The sequence below is a fragment of the Macaca fascicularis genome, chromosome 3, assembly GCF_037993035.2.
Source record: "Macaca fascicularis isolate 582-1 chromosome 3, T2T-MFA8v1.1".
Lineage (NCBI taxonomy): Eukaryota > Metazoa > Chordata > Mammalia > Primates > Cercopithecidae > Macaca > Macaca fascicularis.
The window spans coordinates 14418490-14440984 of NC_088377.1; the positions used below are offsets into that span (position 1 = coordinate 14418490).

At 47.4% G+C, this 22495-nt stretch overlaps 1 protein-coding gene and 1 pseudogene across 15 annotated transcripts in view; both read right to left on the reverse strand.

Annotated features, from left to right (window-relative positions):
* EVA1C (eva-1 homolog C) overlaps positions 1-22495 on the reverse strand; it is a 104565-nt gene that overhangs the window by 53988 nt on the left and 28082 nt on the right. For 8 of the 15 annotated variants that reach the window (XM_074034132.1, XM_045389241.2, XM_015446923.3 and 5 more), the window contains 2 exons: positions 7578-7774; positions 3380-3503 (listed from right to left, as the gene is read on the reverse strand). The exons of 5 other annotated variants lie outside the window; for them this stretch is intronic. In XM_074034132.1, the coding sequence (XP_073890233.1) occupies positions 3380-3503; positions 7578-7774 (321 nt within the window). The remainder of the gene's footprint in view (positions 1-3379; positions 3504-7577; positions 7775-22495) is intronic. 2 more of the 15 variants (XM_074034131.1, XM_015446920.3) reach the window with 1 other exon arrangement.
* LOC102146389 (protein GVQW1-like) lies at positions 3553-7566 on the reverse strand (annotated as a pseudogene).

Sequence of the window (22495 nt, forward strand, 5' to 3'; positions counted from 1 at the left end):
AGACTCCACTGAACCCCCAGTTGAGGTCAATTCCTCCTATGAGGCTGGGCACGGTGGTTCACGCCTGTGATCCCAGCACTTTGGGAGGCCAAGGGGGACAGATCACTTGAGGTCAGGAGTTCAAGACCAGCCTGGCCAACATGGAGAAACCAGGTCTCTACTAAAAATACAAAAATTAGCCAGGTGTGGTGGTGCATGCCTGTAATCCCAGTTACTCAGGAGGCTGAGGCAGGAGAATTGCTTGAACCCGTGAGGCAGAGGTTGCAGTGAGCCAAGATCAAGCCACTATACTCCAGCCTGGGTGATGGAGTGAGACCCTATCTCAAGAAAAAAAAAAAAAAATTCTTCGGCAAGCTGCTTGCATAGTACCAAGTGCCTCTCCATGAAGCCCTGACCCTACCTGGAATCTTGCACATATTTGTGTGAAACTCACAGTGAATATCAGGCCTCACAGGACTGGACAATCTGGTTACCAAGGATGTGCTCACCTGTGTCTCCCCAGTGCTGAGCACAGGACCTGGCCCCTGCTGGGTGAACATTTGCTCTGTGAATACATATTAAGCACCTACTGCTCTGGGGTGACAATGCTGAACCACACAGAGTTCCTGCTTTCATGATGCTCACAATCTGATGCAGTGTGTGTGCAAATCATACACAGGCCACAAATAAGGTAAATCCAAATGATGATGCTGCTGTGAAGAAAATAACATAGGATGCTGTGATAGTAGAGGGGTTTTTTTTTTTTGGTTGTTGTTGCTGTTTTTTGGACAGAGAAGGTCTCTCTTGAAAGGTGCTGTTTGGGGTGGAGATTACATAAGGAGAAGGAACCAGCTGTGTGAAGATCTTAGGAATGGTTGCTGGGTGAAGGAAGGTTGCGAAATACCCTGGAGGGGGTGTGGACACCATCCACGATAGAACCGCCATTCAGGGAATGTCTGCAGGATGTGGGTTCTCTTCATCCTCCACTCCTGTGCACGGTGGGGGCTTCATAAGTGTTTGCTGAAATGATATGAGTAAACCAGAGGAAGCCTCACACCACAGTCGCGGGGCTGGGGCTCTGCACTGACTTAACTGAGGCTCGGGCAATTTTACAAAGGTCATTTGACGTCTCTTAGAGGCTGGCTTTTCTCAACTTATGAAACATTTCAAACATATAGAAAATGTGAAAGAATATCACAACCAACAGCCATATTCCCACCACCTCAGTTCTCCAACTGTTAACATCTTGAACAAGAGCTTTTTTTTTTTTTTTTCCTGAGACAGAGTCTCGCTCTGTCGCCCAGGCGGGAGTACAATGGTGCCATCTCAGCTCACTGCAACCTCTGCCTCCCGGGTTCAAGCGATTCTCCTGCCTCAGCCTCTCGAGTAGCTGGGATTACAGGCGTCCGCCACTATGCCCAGCTAATTTCATAGTTTTAGTAGAGACGGGGTTTCTCCATGTTGGTCAGGCTGGTCTCAAGCACCCGACCTCAGGTGATCTGCCTGCCTTGGCCTCCCAAAGTGCTGGGATTACAGGCGTGAGCCACCGCCCCCAGCCAAGAGCCACTTTTTAAAGGGCAATCTTTTACACCATGGAAGGAGGGAAGTGGAGAACAGAAAAAAAAAGAAGGCGAAGCTAATGGCAGTCAAGGGGTGTCTTCAAGGCCATGACACAGTCATCTGTGAGGTTCAGCGGTGGGAGGGAAGTGAGGAAGAACACTGAGATCTTGGTGTGATTTCCTGAGTCTGTTGACTGAGGCAGGAGGTGATCCCAATGTCTGGTGCTGGAGGGAGGGTAGAGAGGGGTCACGAAGGGAGTTCCGGCGGTTCTGAATGGCTGGGCCTGCTTGTAGGTATTTGCGATTGTCTGTACATGTGAGCGTGTGTGAGCATGTATGATAGTGTGAGTGAGTGTGACAGCTTGTGTGCGTTTGAGTGTGTATAATGGGGTATAAGGTTGTGCTAGTGTGTGCCTGTGGGTGATGATGTCTATTATGAGAGGCGTGTGTGACGAGTACCTATTATATGCTGTGAGAGCATGAGTGCCTTTGCATGTGCTGTGTTAGAAAAGCACAGGGCAGTTTCGACGTATGTGGGCCCTGGCAGGGAAGGAGTTTGACAGAAGCCTGCATATCTGCTGAAGGGTTCGGGGGGTTTGTTCCCAGTTGTGTACCTGAGACTACAGTACGAGTGTGGCCTGACCTCTCCCCACATAAGTCTGGCACCTAGGCCACCAGGATATCGGGGAACTCTGGGCTCCAGGATGGGAGCTAACAGACAACAAAATGCAAAAAGTGAAAACAGTTGTGTTGGGTGGCAGGGAGGAGGCTTAAAAATGCTTAACTTGACCAGACGCGGTGGCTCATGCCTGTAATCCCAGCACTTTGGGAGGCCAAGACGGGTGGATCACCTGAGGTCAGGAGTTCAAGACCAGCCTGACCAGCATGGCGAAACCCTCTCTCTACTAAAAATACAAAATCAGCCAGGCACGGTGGCACATGCCTGTAGTCCCGGCTACTCGGGAAGCTGAGGCAGGAGAATTGCTTGAACCTGGGAGGCGAAGGTTGTGGTGAGCCGAGATTGCCCACTGCACTCCAGCCTGGGCAACAAGAGTGAAACTCTGTCTCAAAAAAAAAAAAAAAAAAAAAAAAAGCTTAACTTCTCATTGTTTGGTTAAACATACTGCTATCGTTTCTTTGCAACAAGGTGTGCAGGAACCTCTAATGCCACAGTGACCTATGATTTATCTCAGGCAGGTTCTTGGCGCCTGGAAGTGTGACCCACCCATGGAAGAGGGATTATTTTTGGCCATCACAAAGCTGATGCGTGTTAGAAATGGCAAAAGTCAATGGAGAAAAGAACAAGAACCAGAATAAAAGAGAGTGCTCCAGCCATGCCCCTTGTCACTCTCCTGGGGAACAAGGAGCCCCTGCCGTGGGTGAGGGCGGGAGGAGCCAGATCAAAGCTCTGAAGCAGTGGGTGCAGGTGGCAAGTGGGCCACTGAGCCTCAAGGAAAAACAGGTAGCCCCTCAATCTCAGCACAAGACACCTCTGAAAAGCAGAACCAGCTCCTCACTTTGAGGAACAGCAACAGCAGTCTCTCACCACCCCTGGGAGCTGTAGCATCAGTACAACTGAGTTTTACAGATTGGATTCTTAAAATTCAGGCATTTGTAAGAAAATGAAGGCATGTGCAGACTCACGCACACAAAATCCCTCTCTTTCGCTCTCTCTCTCTGTCTTTCTCTCTCTCTAAAAAACTGGGTAGGATGGAGCCCAATGTTTCTATTAATGAGTTTCAAAGTTGGACAAATGCCAACGGGCAGAGAATTTTGACCAGGAGTGTGAAGGAAGCGAGAACCACACCCCAAACACACTGTCCCCCTCCGAAGTTACTTACTAGGTTGGCATTTAAAGGAGACCAGGAGGTATTTACTGCTTCCTGGACAAAGGTCAGGTCCAAAAACACGGCTATTGACCAGGAGGTGGCAGGCCCGCTGGTTCTGGCATTCGTCCAGCACCTTCTAGAAGGAGAGGGTAGAAAAGGGACAGGCTTGAAAACTGCTCACAGTGACTGCCAGACCCGAACCTGGGCTGCTCTGGGCTCTGCAAAGGGAAGGACGCCTCCCCACCTGGCCAAGCTGTGTCTAAGGCCGAAGAGCATACACGTGGGTGAGTGGATTGGCTCCCTGTCTCCCTGCTCTTTCTCCTGAAAAGAAACCTGATCCAATAGTGCCAGGCTCCTGGGAAAACTAACCTCTGATTCACCACCACGGGTGCGGCTGCTGATACTTTCAGCAAAGGCACTGACTACTGAGGCTCTAGGAGGTGCAAGCGAGGTCAGAGTACTTTCCAGTATTGGGGTGCAGGGGACTTCAAGGTCCCCTTCGAGTGGGGTCCCCTAGCTTTAAGCTGAAAGAGCTGTGACCATCAGCAATCACAGTCCTGGCCCTTCATCCTTAAACGGCCCTACACAGGCCACAGGAGAGCTGTGCACTGGGGAGCCCTTGAGGACCCAAACCCTTTCCAGCTTACGAACTGTCCCCAGGCCAAAAAATAAAAATTACAAAGCTGATTCCCACCCTCATCAAACTCAAGAGGATGGGACCCACGTCTCCCTCGGGGAGCAGTTTTCTTAGTGGAGTACTCAGACTTTCTGTTGAGCATTGGGAGTAAAGGCTTTCCTTCAAATCTCAGTCTCTCTCTGTCTCCTGATTTTTTCCAGGCAGCGCCTTCGTGTTTAAGACATCTGTTCTGTGGAAGCTCACAGGACGCCCTCCTCCAGGTCCTGATAAGGCTCAGCATTTTGCTGCTGTTCTCTAGGTCCTCATTCCCAAATGGAACAAGTCCTGCCTGTGATAAACACAGAGGTCCTGAACTTGGGTCTGGTTAAAACAAAAACAAAAAGGACACCAAGCACAGTTAAAAAAAAAAAAAAAATTCCCAAGAATCTGCTTATTACTTTAGGTCTGAATTTAGTGCAAACACATGAGCCTCTCTGAGTCACCATGTTCTCATGGTAGCTTATGGAGTATCTCTGCGAAGCATGCTGGCCCTGCCAGCTATACCCCGTTCTCTCAGGGGCCCAGCAGATGTGTCTCAATCAGAAAAAAACACCCCAGAAACCCCTCAGACCCCAGAGGGTGCAGCTTTCAGATGACTGCATGTGGCATGGCCAAACGTCATTGTGAAACGACTCAGCCCACAGACGTCACTGGAGGGCTCCGCGGTTACAACCGCAGAGCAGACCCCAGGGCAGGGCTATTTCCAAACTATGTCATGAGCTGGAAAATGCAGAAAGGGGGACTTCCCGTTGACAGTCAAAGGATGGATCAGCTGTGGTCTCCCGTGTGGACGTCTCCCCACATTAAGCAACCTCCCTCTGAGGAAGCACCTTGCCTGGGCTCCGAGTGCAGCTTAAAAGACACAAAAGAAGGCTGGGTGCAGTGGTTCATGCCTGTAATCCCAGCATTTTGGGAGGCCGAGGCAGGCAGATCACCTGAGGTCAGGAGTTCAAGACCAGCCTGACTAACATAGTGAAACCCTTTCTCTACAAAAAAATTAAAAAATTAGCTGGGCGTGGTGGTGGGCGCCTGTGATCGTAGCTACTCAGGAGGCTGAGGCAGGAGAATTGCTTGAACCTGGGAGGTGGAGGTTGCGGTGAGCCAAGATTGCCCCATTGCATTCCAGCCTGGGCAATAAGAGCGAAATTCTGTCTCAAATAAACAAAAAAGACACAAAAGTAGAGGACTTCTTGACCTCTGGTTGAAAGAGTAGTGCATGGGGATGTTTCTGGCAAACAAACCCTCCCAACAACATCAGAACTGTGTTCACAGATGCTAACCTGTCGGCCTGGTTATAGAACATCCTCTTCCCTCAGGGGTATCTGGCAGAGGCAGGTACCCGTGGAATGGTGGGGGTGGTGCCCATGCTCTAGTGTGTGCCAGGAGTTCATACTTTTACAGAGTAGCCGCTTTAGAAAAAATGTTGGTACTGGCCAATTTCATGCACCCAGGAGGGCAGCAGGTAGCCTGGGATCCAAGGATGGATGGCCAGGACAGGTGACTGAGAAATGGGGGTGAGTCAAGAGAGGTGTAGCTCCTGGGGTGACGCCCAACGGAGAGAATTAGGGGTAGGGTGGGTGCTATGGCTGGAATGTTTATCCCCCCCAAAACTCACATCGAAATGTAATTGCCACTGTAACAGTATTAACAGGTGGAGTCTTTAAGGGGTGATTAGACCATCAGGCCTCCATCCTCATGAATGGATTAATACTGTTTTTTTTTTGTTGTTGTTTTTTCAGGAGTAGGTTGTTAGAGTGGCACTAGGCACTAGGCTTGTTATAAATGGCAAGTTTGGCCCCCCTCCTCTTGCCCCTTCCATTCTTCTGCCACATGAGTACCAGCGTTCCCCAACCCCCTAGAGGATGTAGTGTTCAAGGAGCCATCCTGGAATTAGAGACACCAAACCTGTGGCGCCTTGCTCTTCGACTTCCTGACCTTCAGAACAGTGAGAAATCAATGTCAGTTCCTTACAAATTACCCAGGCTCAGGTACGCTGTTATAGCAGCACAAAAAGGACTAAGACAGTGGAGCACACAGGGAAAGCAACTTTTTGTCTCCTGAAGAAACATTGTTTCTCCTCAAGGTATAGAAACCATGTCATGGGCAGTCATTCAAACACATTCATTTTGGCTACTCAACTGGTGTGTTTCACCAATCACCTGAATACCCAGATACTACTATGCTTGGAGTGGAAGCAAGGGATGGTGTGAGAAATAGAAAACTTCTTATATCATCACATTAGTTTTGCATCTCCTATTTGGGCCTTAAGGAGAACTACACAGCATTAAAACTACTCCTATTTCTCCTTAGTTCTCCTAGCAAATTTATCTTTATCCATATTTCCTATGGTTGACAAAATCAAACAGACTTCCAACTTGCCAGCTGCTTTAAACTCCCTGCTTTAAATGTATTCATATGGAACTTGGAGGCATTAAAAAAAATCCAAGGCCGAGTAATCCTGGTCAACTAGTTGTATATGTTAGGGGCCAGAGATGGTAAAGTAGAAGCTGCTTAGATGATTGAAAGCCATGCACAGTCTAAAACCATCACTGAAATATTAGTTTGACCTTCTCCTATACCAAATATTTCCCTAAATATGCCAACCACAAAAAGAATGACTTAAGCCACATCTCTCCCAATTCCTGGTACTATCTGGTAGAAGGAAGGAGTCAGTAAAGGCTGCCTAAAATAGCTCCAAGCAAGAATGACATGATTATCTATAACTGGAGAAGCAAACCATTAAAAAACACAAGGCGGTTACTGATGTTTCCTTCCTTGAGTACATTTTCTTTTTTCTTTTCTTTTTTATTTTTTTTGAGATGGAGTCCCACTCTGTTGCCCAGGCTAGAGTGCAGTGGCACGATCTCAGCTCACTGTAACCTCCGCCTCCTGGGTTCAAGCGATTCTTCTGCCTCAGCCTCCCAAGTAGCTGGGACTACAGGTGCGTGCCATCATGCTCAGCTGATTTTTGTTTATTATTAGTAGAGATGGGGTTTCGCCATATTGGCCAGGCTGGTCTTGAACTCCTGGTGATCCGCCCACCTCACCTCCCAAGGTGCTGGGATTACAGGCATGAGCCACCGCGCCCGGCCCTTTGAGTACATTTTCTAAGAAGTTGGTCATGACTTCAGATGTCTGCCTCAAAGAGATACTTGTGGTTTCTATTAAAGAACCCACCTTCCCTTTCTACAGGAGTATTTATGGGAGATGTAGGCCTGGAGGTTGGAATCCATCCTGGTTGTACTTTGCTATACTGAAGTAAGGAGTAAACCTACAAATAAATTCATACTGAAGTGCACAAAGGGGGCTCTACAATAGGTAGGAATTCTATTTAGTTTTGTTGGGTAACAAATCCTTTGAGAAGCAAATAATGGCTCACCTACAAAACTGGTGATCTGTATAAATTGGGATTTTTCATGGATCAGTTTTGCTTGGATTGAACTATATAATCACAAATATATTTACACCCAGAGAGAGAGAGAAAGAGTGTGTGTTGAAACTGTATCATCTTAACATGTCTACAAAAGGCAATACCTGGAAGGTGGTGGGTGCCACACAGGTTAAGCTGTCTTCCCTCTGGGAGGCGGGCTTCTGGGAACTACACATTTGGTAATCTTGCCCATAAAATGCCGATTGGACACTTATCGTAGAATGCCGAGGGCACTGTAGATTCAAATAGTCCCCATCACAGGCATAGGTGGTGTGGTTTTGCAGGAGTTTGGTTAGGTAACCTGGAAAATATTCAGTCGGGTTACAAGAGGCCCAGGAACCCACCACTCCTCCATGGGTTTGGGGACAGGAGGAGGTTGGTTCCCCTGGGGAAGGGCTGTTCAGTCAACAACATGTGGGGTGGGGCCTCCCTAGCAGCTCTGGTGCAAAAGTCACCAAACCAGGCCCAGAGGTGGGGCACAGGAGCAAATGTCAGCTTTCATGTTGATACAGAAGTGGGGCAGGGGAGTGCTGGGTAGAGAAGGATGGGGTCCCTGGTGAGGGCTCCACCCTTGGGTTTGTGCCCATGGACCTTAGTGAGAACAGGCATTCCTGTTTCCATGTCCAAATGTTGCATTTTCCAAGACTACTCTGGCCTGCCATGACCCCCATCCTGTGCCCATAAAAAACCCAAGACCCTAGTGGGCACAGACACAAGTGGCTGGACGTCAAGAGGAGCAGAAGAGCACACCGACAGATACCAGCAGATGCCGGCAGGCTTTTGACAGTGGGGCAACATGGAATTCAGTCAGGGGCAGTTGGAGGGAGAGTCTAGCTGCTGGAGTGGCCCAACTCTAGGCGAAGACCACCTTCCCACTCCATCCCCCTTCTGGCTCCCCATCCATCTGAGAGCCACCTCCTCCACTCAATAAAACCTCGCACTCATTCTCTAAGTCCACGTGTGATCTGATTTTTCAAGTACACTAAGGCAAGAATCCAGGATACAGAAAGCCCTCTGTCTTTGTAATAAGGCAGAGGGTCTAATTGAGCTGATTAACACAAGCTGCCTGCAGATCGCATAACTGAAGGAGACTGCTGTAACACATGCCTACTGGGGCTTCGGGAGCTGTAAAGACTCAATGCTACATGCTGCTGTGGGGTCGGAGCCCAAAAATGCTCCCCACGACCTATCCGTCTGCATGTTCCATCTAGGGGTTTGAGCAGCAGGGTACTGAAGAAGCAAGCCATGTCCCTGTCACATGCCCTGCAAGGGGGATAAGGGAACTCCTCCTGTTTCAATGTCTGGGTCAGAAACCTTGGTCTGGGATGGCCTACTGAATGGTTTGGAGGGCTCTTTCCCCTTCAGGAAGCACTAAGGTATTGACCAGGAGCCAAAGAGTCCTGAAGCACCTTTATAAACCAGGAAGAAAATCGGGGTGAGTGTACCCTGGACGTGTGGATACCCGTCCTGAGGAAGGCTTACATTTGCTTATCTCCCACTAGTGAGGCCATGCCTTATTGGGATGAGAGGATGCAGTTTCATTTCAAGAAATCACTCTTAGCTCTGTCTTGGTGCTAGAGAGGAATGACAGGCAGGGTACCCTGTGCAGCAAAGGGGCCTGCTCCAAGGGCACGGTGTGGGGAAGTGATGGTGGGGCTCTGCTGTGGGTTGAATAGTGTCACCTCAAATTCACATTCGTCAGGAACCTCAGAATGTGACATTTGGAAATGGGGTTGCAGATGTAATGAATTAAGTTGGCGATATACTGGAGTAAGGTGGGCCCTTAACACCATATGACTGGTGTCCTTATAAGAAGAAAAGAAGAGACACAGAGGAAAGACAGCCACGTGCAGCTGGAATGATGCATCTGAAGTCAAGGAATGCCGAGCGCTGCCGGCCACCACCCAAAGCTGGAAAAGGCCAGGAAGGAGCCTTCCCTAGAACCTTCAAAGGCAGCACAGCCCTGCCAACACCTGGATTCAGACTCTGGCCTCCAGAACTGTGAGAGGACGAATTTCTGTTGTTTTCAGCCACTCAAGCTTAGGAAATGGGTTGCAGCAGACACTGGAAATAAGACAGGCAGCCAGGCAGCCTCCTTGGAATTCCCAGGCAGCCTGCAGGAACCACACTGGGCCCTGGGCTCTGAGAAGCTCTAAGGCCCAGCAGGCGCAGGGGCCTAAACTATTTCTCGGCAAGGAGGAAGGAAGGTTCATCCAGAATGTAGATCCCCTTCCTCCTTCTTACACCTCACGAGGTCACGGCGAGGCGGCTGGGAGGAGAGCCAGGGACTTTTCACTGAGGTGTGTGGGAGAGAGCTTGGCAGCCCTTGGCCTCTGAAGGGAGGAGGTGGCGTGGAGGAGGGCAGCTTCGGAACTTCCCAATTCCTGCTCGATGACCTGTGTGTAAAGTATTCCTGTTTAGGTTTCAAAATCCTCTCAGAAATATAATTCTCGGAAAATCCAGGCGCCCAATCCAGCTCCCTGGGCTTCCCTGAAATCTGAAGTCAAAGGGGCTGAGCCAGCCTGCCCTGGGGTCCTCACACCCACCAGTCCAGAGTGCTCTCTAGAGGAAGGCTACAGACACTTTCTGGCACGCTCATCCAGACGTTAGCTGTCTTGTTGAAACTCCTTTTTTCACCCTTGAAAACCACTGGAAGAGTGGCCAAGAAACCAGCCATCCTGAGTAAGTTCACTTACAGGAGCAAAATCTAACATGAGTGGCAAAACGGACACTGGCACCAGGAGTGTGGGTCAGAGTCATGCCCCTTGGAACCACATCATCACTTGCACAGTGTACCCCCCAGGCACCAAGAGACCAGGCCGAGACCCCTCAGTGGCCCTGGGCCTCTGGTCAGTGTCTTCTTGCCTGGCACACAGGCAGGCTCTCATAAAACAATGAGTACTGAAAGTTCCAGCCTTCTTGGTGGGTTCTCAACACCCTGTCATGAGCCACACCCTGCCCCAGGGAACTTAGGGTCACCCTGATGCTACCCCTAGGCCAGTGCCCCTTCTGAAGTGCCCCAGGCTGGCACCCCCATACTTAGATCTCTTCAGCCTCCTCATGAAAACCTTCTTGTCCATCACCCCAGCATCCCTCAGACTATGCTAAATAAGCAGCTGACCACATGTCAAATCAATTTTCAGAGTGTGCCTTTGGTTTAATATTCACGGCTTATCCAAAAGACCGTGTCACTATCGCTAGATGAAAAAAAATGACAAAGCTCCGGAGAAGCAGAGCCACAAGATGGACGATACCTGGGTCCCAGGTTCATGAAAAGAGGAGCTGCCTGCTCCACAGACTATCACATGAGTGGGAATGAAACTTTTGCTGCGTTTAGACCATTACCTTTCTTCACTCTGTCACATCGTCTATCCCCGCTAAATAGAACTTGACCTCTGCCAGACCATTTACATCAAGACCTGTATGTGCAGTGCAGTGGCCTGAGCCTTCAATCCATGCCCCACCTATCCAACCGGCCTTATCATATTCTTATTCTGAGAGTGGTATTCTGGGGGCAGAAGCTCAGTGCATAGAACTGACTAATGCAAGATCCTTCAGGCGCTTTGCACTTTGAAGTCTATCAGTCCTAGCACAATCCAAGTACAAAGAAGACACTTCAGCAGTGCGGCCTGCCCTACACTCAGTTCAATTCCTTCTTCAAAAACCTAGACCTGGCCAGGCGCGGTGGCTCACACCTGTAATCCCAACACTTTGGGAGGCCGAGGCAGGCAGATCACCTGAGGTCAGGAGTTCGATACCAGCCAGGTCAACATGGTGAAATTCCGTCCCTACAAAAAAGGCAAAAAATTAGCCGGGTGTGGTGGCACACCCCTGTAATCCCAGCTACTCTGGAGGCTGAGGTAGAGGAATTGCTTGAACCCTGGAGGTGGAGGCTGCAGTGAGCCGAGATCGTGCCACTGCACTCCAGCCACGGAGACAGAGCAAAACCCCATCTCAAAAAATAAATAAATAAATAAAAATTAAAAAAAGAAACCTAGGCCCACATTCAGACAATGGAATGTTACTTAGCACTAAAATGAAATGAGCTATCAAACCACAAAAAGACATGGAGAAACCTTAAATGCATATTTCTAAGTGAAAGAAACCAATCCGAAAAGGCTGTGTACTGTATGATTCCAACTATATGACATTCTGGGAAAAGCAAAACTATGGAGACAGCGAAAATATCCATGGTTGCCAGAGGTCAGGAAAAAGGAGGAATGAATTGGTGGAACACAGAGGATTTTTAGGGCAGTGAAACTACTCTGTGCGATACTACAATGGTGGACCCATGTCATTGTCCATAAGTCCAGACCCATGCAACGTACACCAAGAGTGAGCGCTAATGTAAACTATGGACTCTGGGTGATAGTGTGTGTCAGTGTAGGTTTATTGATTATGACAAATGTCCCACTCAGGTTTGATACTGCTAGTGGGGGAAGCTGTGCATGTGTGTGTGTGGTGAGGGGGAGTAGAGGTTGATGAAAACTCTGCACTTTCTGCTCCATTTTTTTTTCTTTTCTTTTCTTTTCTTTTTTTTTCTGTTGTTGTTGTCTTACTCTGTCACCCAAGCAATCCCAGCCTCCCAAAGTGCTGGGATTACAGGTGTGAGCCACCACGCCCAGCCTCTGCTCCATTTTTCTATGAACCTAGAACTTCTCTAAAAAATTAAGTTTATTTAGGGTGAGGCACAGTGGCTCATGCCTGTAATCCCAGCACTTTGGGAGGCCCAGGCGGCGGATCACAAGGTCAGGAGATCGAGACCATCCTGGCTAACACAGTGAAACCCTGTCTCTACTAAAAATACAAAAAAAATTGGCCAGGCATGGTGGCGGGCGCCTGTAGTCCCAGCTACTCGGGAGGCTGAGGCAGGAGAATGGCGTGAACCCAGGAAGCGGAGCTTGCAGTGAGCTGAGATCGCGCCACTGCACTCCAGCCTGGGCAACAACAACAAAACTCCGTCACAAAAAAAAAATAAATAAATAAAAGGAAAAAGAAAAGTGAGTGGAAGTTAAGAAAGTCAAAGATGGCTCATGTGGTAGGCAGAATAACGGTCCCCAAAGATGTCCACAGGGATTAATCCCCAGGGCCCGTGATTACGTTACCAGACATTCATGATAAAAGGGACTTGGCAGATGTGATTAAGTTCAGGATTTTGAGTTGGGGAGATTATCCTAGATTATCTGGAAGGGGTTTATATAATCACAAGAGTTCTTAAAAGGAGGAAGGTGGCTGGGTGCAGTGGCTCACACCTGTAATCCCAGCACTTTGGGAGGCCGACGTGGGTGGATCATCTGAGGTCAGGAGTTCGAGACCAGCCTGGCCAACATGGTGAAACCTCGTCTCTACTAAAAATATGAAAATAAACTGGGTGTGGTGGTGCATGCCTGTGATCCCTCCCTACTTGGGAGGCTGAGGCAGGAGAATCTCTTGAACTCGGGAGGTGGAGGTTGCAGTGAGCTGAGATAGCGCCATTGCACTCCAGCCTAGGCAACAAGAGAGAAACTCCATCTCAAAGAAAAAAAGGAGGAAGGCAAGAGAGTTAGAGTCAGAGAAAGGAGTTGTGACAATGGAAGCAGTAGTTGGAATGATGCAGCCATGAGCCCAAGAATGTAGGCAGTCTTTAGAACCGGGAAAAGGCAAGGAAATAGATTTTGCCCTGAAACCTCCAAAAGGAATGCAGCCATGCAGAAATCTTCATTGCAAACATCTGACTGCCAGAACGGTAAGAGAATAAATGTGTGCTGTTTTAAGTCACTGAGTTTGTGGCAACTTGTTACAGAAGCAATAGGAATACTAATGCAGTTTGTATAGATGACTGTTGCAACAGTGTGGTGAAGATGAGAGAAATAGAGCTGTAACTGTAAGAACTGATGTTCAGGGAGAGATTTTTAAATAATTGTGATTGAGTTACAGTTGAAAGAGGCTTGTGCATATATGTATGTGTATAGATAAATACATATGCAGATGACCCTTAGACCATATGTATTAGATTTCTTTCTCTACCCCCGCTGCCCCGAGACGGAGTCTCCCTTTGTCGCCCAGGCTGGAGTGCAGTGGCGCGATCTCGGTTCACTGCAACCTCCACCTCCTGGATTCAAGCAATTTTCCTGCCTCAGCCTCCAGAGTAGCTGGGATTACAGGTTCCCGCCACCATGCCCAGCTAATTTTTGTTTTTGGCCAGGCTGGTGTGGAACTCCTGACCTCAAGTGATCCACCCACCTCAGCCTCCCAAAGTGCTGGGATTACAGGCATGAGCCACTGCGCCCAGCTCATATGTATTAGATTTCTTACTGTGGGTTATGGTCTGACAAGTTTGAAGGGGGTTATTGTCAAAGACTGCTCAAAATGATGAACCGTGGGCTCCAAGCTAAATATAAGAAAGGAAATGAGCACAGAAGAGGGGAGGGGCCCAAGGGACCAGAGATCCTGCTGAGGACCAGCAAGATCAGAGTGAGGGAATCACACAGCAGGCTGGAAAGGCAGGAGGCTGTGCCCACGAGTTGTTTGAGGAGTGATTTCAAGGTGGATTTGCAGGTTATGGAAATGTCCAGGGGTGGCCACAGAAGGAGGTAGAAGAGGTTGATGGAGAGGGTTGCTGGAAACAAGGATGCCAGGACTGAGAGTGAAGATGCCCTGTGGACCAGGCGTCTCCCAGGATGAAGGTAGGAAGTGGGGTGGAGCAGGAGCCAGCTGCCGAGGTCGTCCTTAAACAAAAGGCAGATGACAGATGAGCTGCTCCTAATCTAACGCCCTTTCCGGCATGCTCCTTTCCCAGTCGGCAAGCTCATCATTTCAGTGTGCTGGGCAGAGTCATGCCACTGAGCTTTCCACACCTTGGTTTCTTGGCTGGTTCAAGAGAGATCCTTTTTAAAGAACAACTACTAATGCAGCTGTTTATTAACGATTCCCTCCGGGTAAAATTAGCCATCGTGTTGGATCAGTCAAAACTGCTTTATTTCTTAATAGTTTCAGCCAGAGCTTTTATAATCTAACTCTATTTGTGGGCAAGTATTAACTATCCTGAAAGATGGCAGATGGGCACACTCTGTTAAGAAATCAGTCCTGGAATCCAGTAGAGCCTGGAGATGCTCTGTTGATCCTTGTTAAACTGGTGAGGAGAGGAAATGGGAGGATGTAGACTCTTTTTCTTTTTTTTTTTTTTTTTCGAGACGGAGTCTCACTGTGTCACCCAGGTTGGAGTGCAGTGGCACAATCTCGGCTCACTGCAATCTCCACCTCCCAGGTTCAAGCGATTCTCCTGCCTCAGCCTCCCAAGTAGCTGGGACTACAGGCACGTGCCACTATGCCTGGCTAATTTTTTTTTTTTTTTTTTTTTTTTGGTAGAGATGGGGGTTTCACCATGTTGGCCAGGCTGGTCTCGAACTCCTGACCTCAAGTGATCTGCCCGCCTTGGCCTCCTAAAGTGCTAGGATTACAGGCGTGAGCCACCGCACCCAGCCGGATGTAGACTTTTTTTTTTGTCAGCTTCACATCGTTCAGGGATCTTGGTACAGCTCATGTGCAACTCCAAGATACTCTTCCCTGATGAATCCTCCCACTGTGTATCAGCAGAAACTCTTACGGCTACTGCCATGGCTAAAACCTTCCTCAAAGGATTATCTGGAAAGGCCTGGGTTGAGCAAATCTTAGAACAGCTTAAACCAAAGTTCTAAGGTTTTCATTTTTTGAATCAGATCAAGAGTTCATGACATGAACCCCTGAGAGTGGTGGGAGCTCTCTTCTGTCTTCTGAAAGACACAGGGAAGTCCTTCTTTGGAGCGTCATCTTTATCACATTTACAATGAAAGTCCATTAATATTCAAATAATCCACTGACTATAGAAAGACCGGTGTGATAGGAAAATAAATCTTGGGGCCCCATACTTACTAAGCCAAAGGGAAAAGTCAAGCTGGGAACTGGGTCACACAAACCTGCCTCCTACTTCATTCCTAACTAAGACGGCTACAAAGATAAAAAGCTACATACATCCCTTACCTTTTACCCACAAGGAGATTCCTTACAGGCCCCAAGATCTTTGCTTGAAAACAGTTCTGTTGAATTTCACCCTGGCAATGTAAATTGATAGCTTATCCACAGATGCGGGACCGGACAGAACTCAAAGTCATCCTTCTATTTGCCTGAGACAAATGCATATCTGGTTGCTTCCCCTGCCCTATTGTTTACGTTATCTCATGTAAAATTGCAGATTCACTTACCCAGATGAAGTGACAGCATGAATGACTATTTCCTCTACTCACCCTCATATGAAAATTGGATATTCCCCCAATATCCATCCTTTCCCCTTTAAATATTGAAGCCCTCAAAATTATCTTTGGAGAAAGGCATAGACCTGTCTCCCGGGTGGGTGTCCTTAACTTTGGCAGATAAACCCCCTAAAATGATTACAACTTGCCTCAGTCATTTTCATTGATTTATACTGGAATGATGTAAGTGATTTTCAAAGAATCATGGTACGTGTCCCAAAGTGTTCTACAGGAGTGTGATATTGTGAAATATATATTTGATCTTTCATGTGTTTCCTTCCATACAACTCCTAAAACCCTTAGAATCTCCAAAGTGATGTGTTTTTGTATGCTAATAAGTTGACTGATGGCTGGCAGCCCCTAGCTAGCTTCAGGATGGGGGCTGGTCCCTGGAAAGACCAAGGCAAGATTAGAGAGTTGGGACTTTGAGCCCACCCCCCAATTTCCAGGGAGAGGACAGGAACTGAAGGTTATGTTGGTCACTCATGGCCAGTGATTTAATCAATTGTGCCTATGTGATGATGCTTCTATAAAAATCCAAAAGAACTGGGTTTGGAGAGTTTCTGGATGGCAGAACACGTACAGGTTTCTGGGGAGCAGGGCACCCAGGCTGGGCATAGAAGCTCCTCACTCCTTCCCTCATCCCTTTCCCTATGTGTCTCGTCATCTGTATCCTTTGTAACAGCCTTTACAGTAAACTGATAAACATAAGTAAACTTCCCTAAAGTTTTTCTGTGAACCACTCCATATTGATGGAACCCAAGGAGGGGGTCATGGGAACCTCAGCTTGAAGCTGGTTGTTCAGAAGTTCTGGAGGCTCAGACTGTGACTACTGGGAAGAGGGGCAATAGTCTTGGGGACTGAGCCCTCAATCTGTGGGATATGATGCTATCTCCAGGTAGATGGTGTCAGAATTGAATTGGAGTATACCCAGCTGGTATTTGCTGCAGAATTGATTGTTTGTTTGTTGGTGGGGAGGAATCGCCAAACATTTGGTCACAAAAATATTCTGTGTTGATTGTTGTTGAGTGAAAGAATAGAGAAAGTACTTTGAGTTTTAGTGTGTGTGTGTCTGTGTGTGTGTGTTTTTTCACACAATTGATGTCAGAAGTGGGATCTGCTGGCCATGGCCCTGGCTCATAGAAACATGTGCTTTGGGAAGAGAAAAAATAAGAGGAAGGAGGATAAGGGATCTTTGATTCCTGGATGGTCGCATGGTCACCCATGGTACAAAGTCACAGCTGTACTGCACTCAGTTACTAAAGGTGAAAGTTACCACTGGAATTTGGAGATAGATCCAACTCTTGGGAAGTTGGTTCGCTGGATGTGCAAGGAAATGCAAACTAATAATAAAGAAGTGAAATATGCAATCTGTTGGTTATTGTTATGTGTAATAGCTAAAATAAAAATAAAAGAGAGTGCTAGGTCCAGCCTCAATGCTACACCAAGCTTAGATGTCAGTGAGTCTGAGCTTTGGCCACTAGTTTTGGAGCCATTCCTAACAACAGAAAATGCCTCTGAGACGTGTGGTTACCAAGAAGGTGGTCAATGTGGGGGAAGGGCAAAATCAAGAAACTACTGAAACCAAGGGGTAGAGTGTGAAGGAACTGTTTTATTTTGTGGTTCAGTATCATCAACTCCCTGAGGGACCTTTACTAAAATGGACTGTGAGAGTAACTAATTTAGGGGCAGCATCTTTGGTTTTACATGCTACAGAGGGGAAGCACATGTTTAGGTTGATGCAGGATCCACAGCTCACTATGGAACAACCTCAGATGGCTATATACGATCTGGACATACAGCAGGTTATTCCTGAGGCAACAGCCAGCCTAGTAGACTGGATAAAAGTCACCATAAAGTTTGTTTACACTGAGAAGGGGGACTGTCCAACTCCACCTATAAATGCCAAGTGGAGTGCCCAGGATGAAGCAGCTAATATGCTTTGTATGCAAGCCACGTGGGACTGGCTTTATGACAACTGGGATATCCACCCACTAAATATGCCTGTTACCCAGGTCATGGGAAATGCTGTGATTAAGGGGGCCCCATTTGCATGGACACCTCATGCAATCTCACTGCTGCAAAATCAAGCTATGGTCGGAGAAGCCTTATTGAATTTGCTATCTCAGCTTCCCCTCGTGGGCCTTATAGATGCTAATAAAAACATTAGGGCAATTAATAAAAGAATGCGGAAAAGCAGAGGACAGAGTCAAAGGACTCATCCCAGGAAGGTGGATGTATTTAAGCAGTTATTAAGAAGTAAAGAGATTAAAGAAAACATTAATAAAGCTAAAACGAAGAGGAAAAAGGGAAGCGCCATGGGACTCATCCCATCAGGCTGAAAATCTTCAGTGGTGCTTAGGAAATGAGAAGAATAGAATGGAAATTGATGAGGTGAAAACAAAGGTCTTAATATAACACTATTGAAGGTTGAGTGGACCAAAAAGAGCCCTTGCTGGCTACTAGCATTAAGGAGTTCCAAATGGGTTTGCTGTATTCACCCTAGTTTGGAGAAACTTTAAAAGTCATTAAGCAGAGATTACAATGAGAAAGCTGACCAGCAATTGCCTGGGCCAATGTTGAGGCAGGTTCATCAAGATAAAGATGGACAAAAGGGCCAAGGTTCCTTGGCTCAACCCTCTGCTGGCGACTGAAAGACTTTTGCACTGGCTGGTGGAAAAGAAAAGCTCCTGGGTCTAGAACTTAAAAATGTAAGGGTTGGTAGAATTATGCAAGTTGGTGTATTTGAACATGCTTCATATGAAATGGTTACATCTCTTTTACCTGATTATATTAGGGAATGGACTTTGTATCTGACTTGCCCTTCAAGCCATATTAATGGGACGTGAGATGGGAGCCAGTAAGATTGCCCCAGCCCACACAGTACAGAGTGGAAGCTGCTGAGCTGGGAGGGACATGTTCTCCATTCGATAACCCCTCTACAAAGCCTCTAATGCGGCATATGGCAAAAGCCTTTCACCGTCTCCCAGCGACGACTCCCAGCCCATAAAATGACCTGGACACCTGAAATACCCAATGCTGTCTCAGGTAATGTCATAGAAACACTCTCATGAGGCCAGGTGCGGTGGCTCACACCTGTAATCCCAGCATTTTAGGAGGCCGAGGCGGGCAGATCACTGAGATCAGGAGTTGGAGACCAGCCTGGCCAACGTGGTGAAACTCCATCTCTACTAAAAATACAGAAAATTAGCAGGGCATGATGGTGGATGCCTGTAATCCCAGCTACTCGGGAGGCTGAGGCAGGAGAATCGCTTGAACCCAGGAGGCAGAGGTTGCACTGAGCCGAGATGACACCACTGCACTCCAGCCTGGGTGACAGAGTAAGACTCTGTCTCAGAAAAACAAAAACAAAAACAAAAAAAACAAGACCCAAGATTGCCAGGTGTGGTGGCTGGCACACACAGACCTCTTGAGCCCAGGAACTTGAAGTTGCAGTGAGCTAAGATCACACCACTGCACTCCAGCCTGGATGACAGAGCAAGACTCCATCTCTAAAATGAGTAAATTAATAAAAATCCCAAGACTATGGCTCAGCCTGGGATTAGGGTGTGTGGCTGTGACAGCCACCTCTTGGAATTGGTGGCTTCATGTTTTGCTGTGAGGATTAAATGATATAATGGGCATAAGCATCTTTTTTTTTTCTTTACCATAAACCACTACACATCTCTAAGATATTACAATTATAGTGTAAGGGTTGTGTTTGTTTGTTTGGTTTTTGAGACGGAGTTTCATTCTTCTTGCCCATGCTGGAGTGCAATTGTGCAATCTTGGCTCACTACAACTTCCACCTCCTGGGTTCAAGAGATTCTTCTGCCTCAGCTTCACAAGTAGCTGGGAGTTACAGTGCTTGCCACAATGCCTGGCTAATATTTTTTGTATTTTTAGTAGAGACTGGGTTTCACCGTGTTGGTCAGGCTGATCTCCAACTCCTGACCTCAGGTGATCCACCTGCCTAGGCCTCCCAAAGTGCTGGGATTGCAGGCATGAGCCACTGTACCCTGCCATGTACTGTAAATCTTGAAGAACACTAATTAACATAGAGCTTCCATTGGTACAATGCTGAACAACCCAGCTCTAATCAAATTACATTCGCAGCCAGCCCTCTCAGCTCTGAGCACCTTGATGTAAGGTAGACAGCTCAGAGACCAGTACATAGCCCCGTGACTGCCCTCAGTCCAGACACGTCCCTGCTGAGCCTGGAGGAAAAGGGAACCCTCCCTCCCCACCCTTCCTCCCTCCCATCCCTCCCTTCTTCCCTCCCTCCCTCCCTTCCTTCCCTCCTTCCTTCCTAATAATTAAGATCTAAAAAGTTACTAGTATTTAGAAGAGGCCAAACAAGCTGTACATTCTTCTTCTCTTTCTTTTCTGAAGCCAGAGGCTTCCAATGAAGTCTGAGTTTCCTGAGGGCTGACGTTGCCTGAGTCACTCTGAGCGCAGGATGTAAGAACCTCAGTCACTGGCCCCACATTGGTGTGCTAAAGACCCCTAATCTCCAGGGGCCAATTTCACAATCTTACTTCTGGGAAGAGAAAGGAATTCAATTGCTACGTCCTTGCCTTCCCTTTTTTTTTTTTTTTTTTTTTTAATAGCGTGCCACCCTCCACGTGATAATGCTTTAGATGAAAGACCACACCCTTGTATTCCCAAATACTGAAAGGTGTTTTTACCTGTTTGAAAGTCCTTTTCTAGAAAAAGATGTTCTTTTCTTTTGTGTTTGTGAATGCATTTAGAGAACTGGCAACGGCATGGGGTTGGGGGGTGGGGAGCCATGAGTCAGGGGTCCTGAGGGTACAGGAAAGAGCCCATGAACAAGGGCTCAGGACTGGGCACTACACACCCAGGGGCATCAAGATCAAAAGGTGAAGTTAGGTCTGAGTTTAAGTCCTTCCTCTAGTCCCAGGTGTGAGAATAGGAAGGTGAACCTGGAGGTTCATTGTGAAGAGAACTAGAGCCACCAGCCTGTTTTTTAGATATTTGGAGGGTTCCCAAGTTAGGGATGACCAAGGATAGCTGTGACCACTCTTAAGTGATGAGCTCAGATCCTAGTCCTGAAACAAACCACAGAGGAGAGAAGGTGAACTGAGAGTCCAGACAAGGCAGAGACAATATGTTTTCTTCCTGAGCACACGGGAGTAGTATATTTCCCAGCCCGCCCTGCCCCAATCTCTCCTTGCAGTACAGTGGGCCAGTGGAAAATTCTGGGCAATGGAAAGAGGGCAGAAATGATGCTTGCCACTTGAAGATCTGGCCCTTGAGACCCCTTGTGACCTCCACTCCCTCTCTCTCCCGTTTGCTGTCACAAGTGGACGACAGAGGGGACAAGGACAGACTCTGAGGCCCCAGAAGACGGGGAGGCACAGGATGGAAGAAACCTCATTCTGGGCTACACCTGGACTTTGAATTCTTGTAGTTAACATTGGTTTCTGATAGTCACCCAATTATCTCCCATCTTGTCACTTTTTCTCACTTCTTTTCCCTTTCTGTACACCAACCCTCTGATTCATCAAGCCCCATAGTTTTCCCCCATATATTCACACTATTTTAAGTGGATTTTCCTATGTAGTTGCCCATATGTATATTTATATGTATGGATTTCAGATTTTTGTGGCTGTCTCGGCATTTGTCTACACATGTCAATCCATTGCATGGATTTCCGACTCCAAACAAAAATCTAAAGTCCCATGCCACTGGGGCCCCTTCTGCTTCATCCAACCTCGTCCAACCTTATCTCTTGCCATTCTCCTGCTTGACTTCAGCCACAGTGCCTTCTTGTTTCTCAAAAACGCTAAGCGTACTCTGACCTCGGGACCTTTGCTTTGACTGTCTCTCAGCCCGAAGCAGTCTTCCTCCAAACATCTGCTTTCTCCCTTCCTCCCTTCATTCAGCCTCTTGTACCAATGTGGCCTCATCAGTCAGACCTTTCTGGGTTGCTCTGCAAGAAAGCACACCTCCTGCCCCACACCCCTGGCTCTGCTGTATTTTGCTGCCTAGAGACCTGTTGCCTGTTTCTCCCCTCTGCGATGTAAGCAAGGACTTTGCTTTATTTATTGCTATATCCTGAATAGCTAGAAAGAGTTTGTCATATAGTAGAATGGCAGAATGTCATCATATAGGAAAATGAAGAGTTCTTTTTCTTTTTTCTTTTTCTTTTTTTTGTTTTTTGAGAGGGAGTTTCACTCTTGTTGCCCAGGCTGGAATGCAATGGCATGATCTTGGCTCGCTGCAACCTCTACCTCCTGGGCTCAAGCGATTCTCCTGCCTCAGCCTCCTGAGTAGCTGAGATTACAGGCATGTGCCACCACACCTGGCTAATTTTTTGTATTTTTAACAGAGACAGGGTTTCTCCATGTTGGTCAGGCTGATCTCAAACTTCCGACCTCAGGTGACCTGCCCACCTCGGCCTCCGAAAGTGCTGGGATTACAGGTGTGAACCACTGCGCCTGGCCCAATGAACAGCTCTTGAATGAATAACACAGTGAAGACGACTACCAGAGCAAGAGCAGATCAAAAGTGAATAATTGAGTAGTAGGTTCTAATTAATCCTCATCAGCAACCAACATAACCCAGGGCTTATAGATTTCTCTATGTAATATGCTACACGCACATCTACAGAAAGAGAGAGGGAGAAGCACATCAGTCAACCAATTTTAAAAAGTTACTCTAAATGTGCTGTGTTGGTCTTGAATTACAATCTTTAGATTACACTACTATTTTATTTCAAACAGGACTGGTAG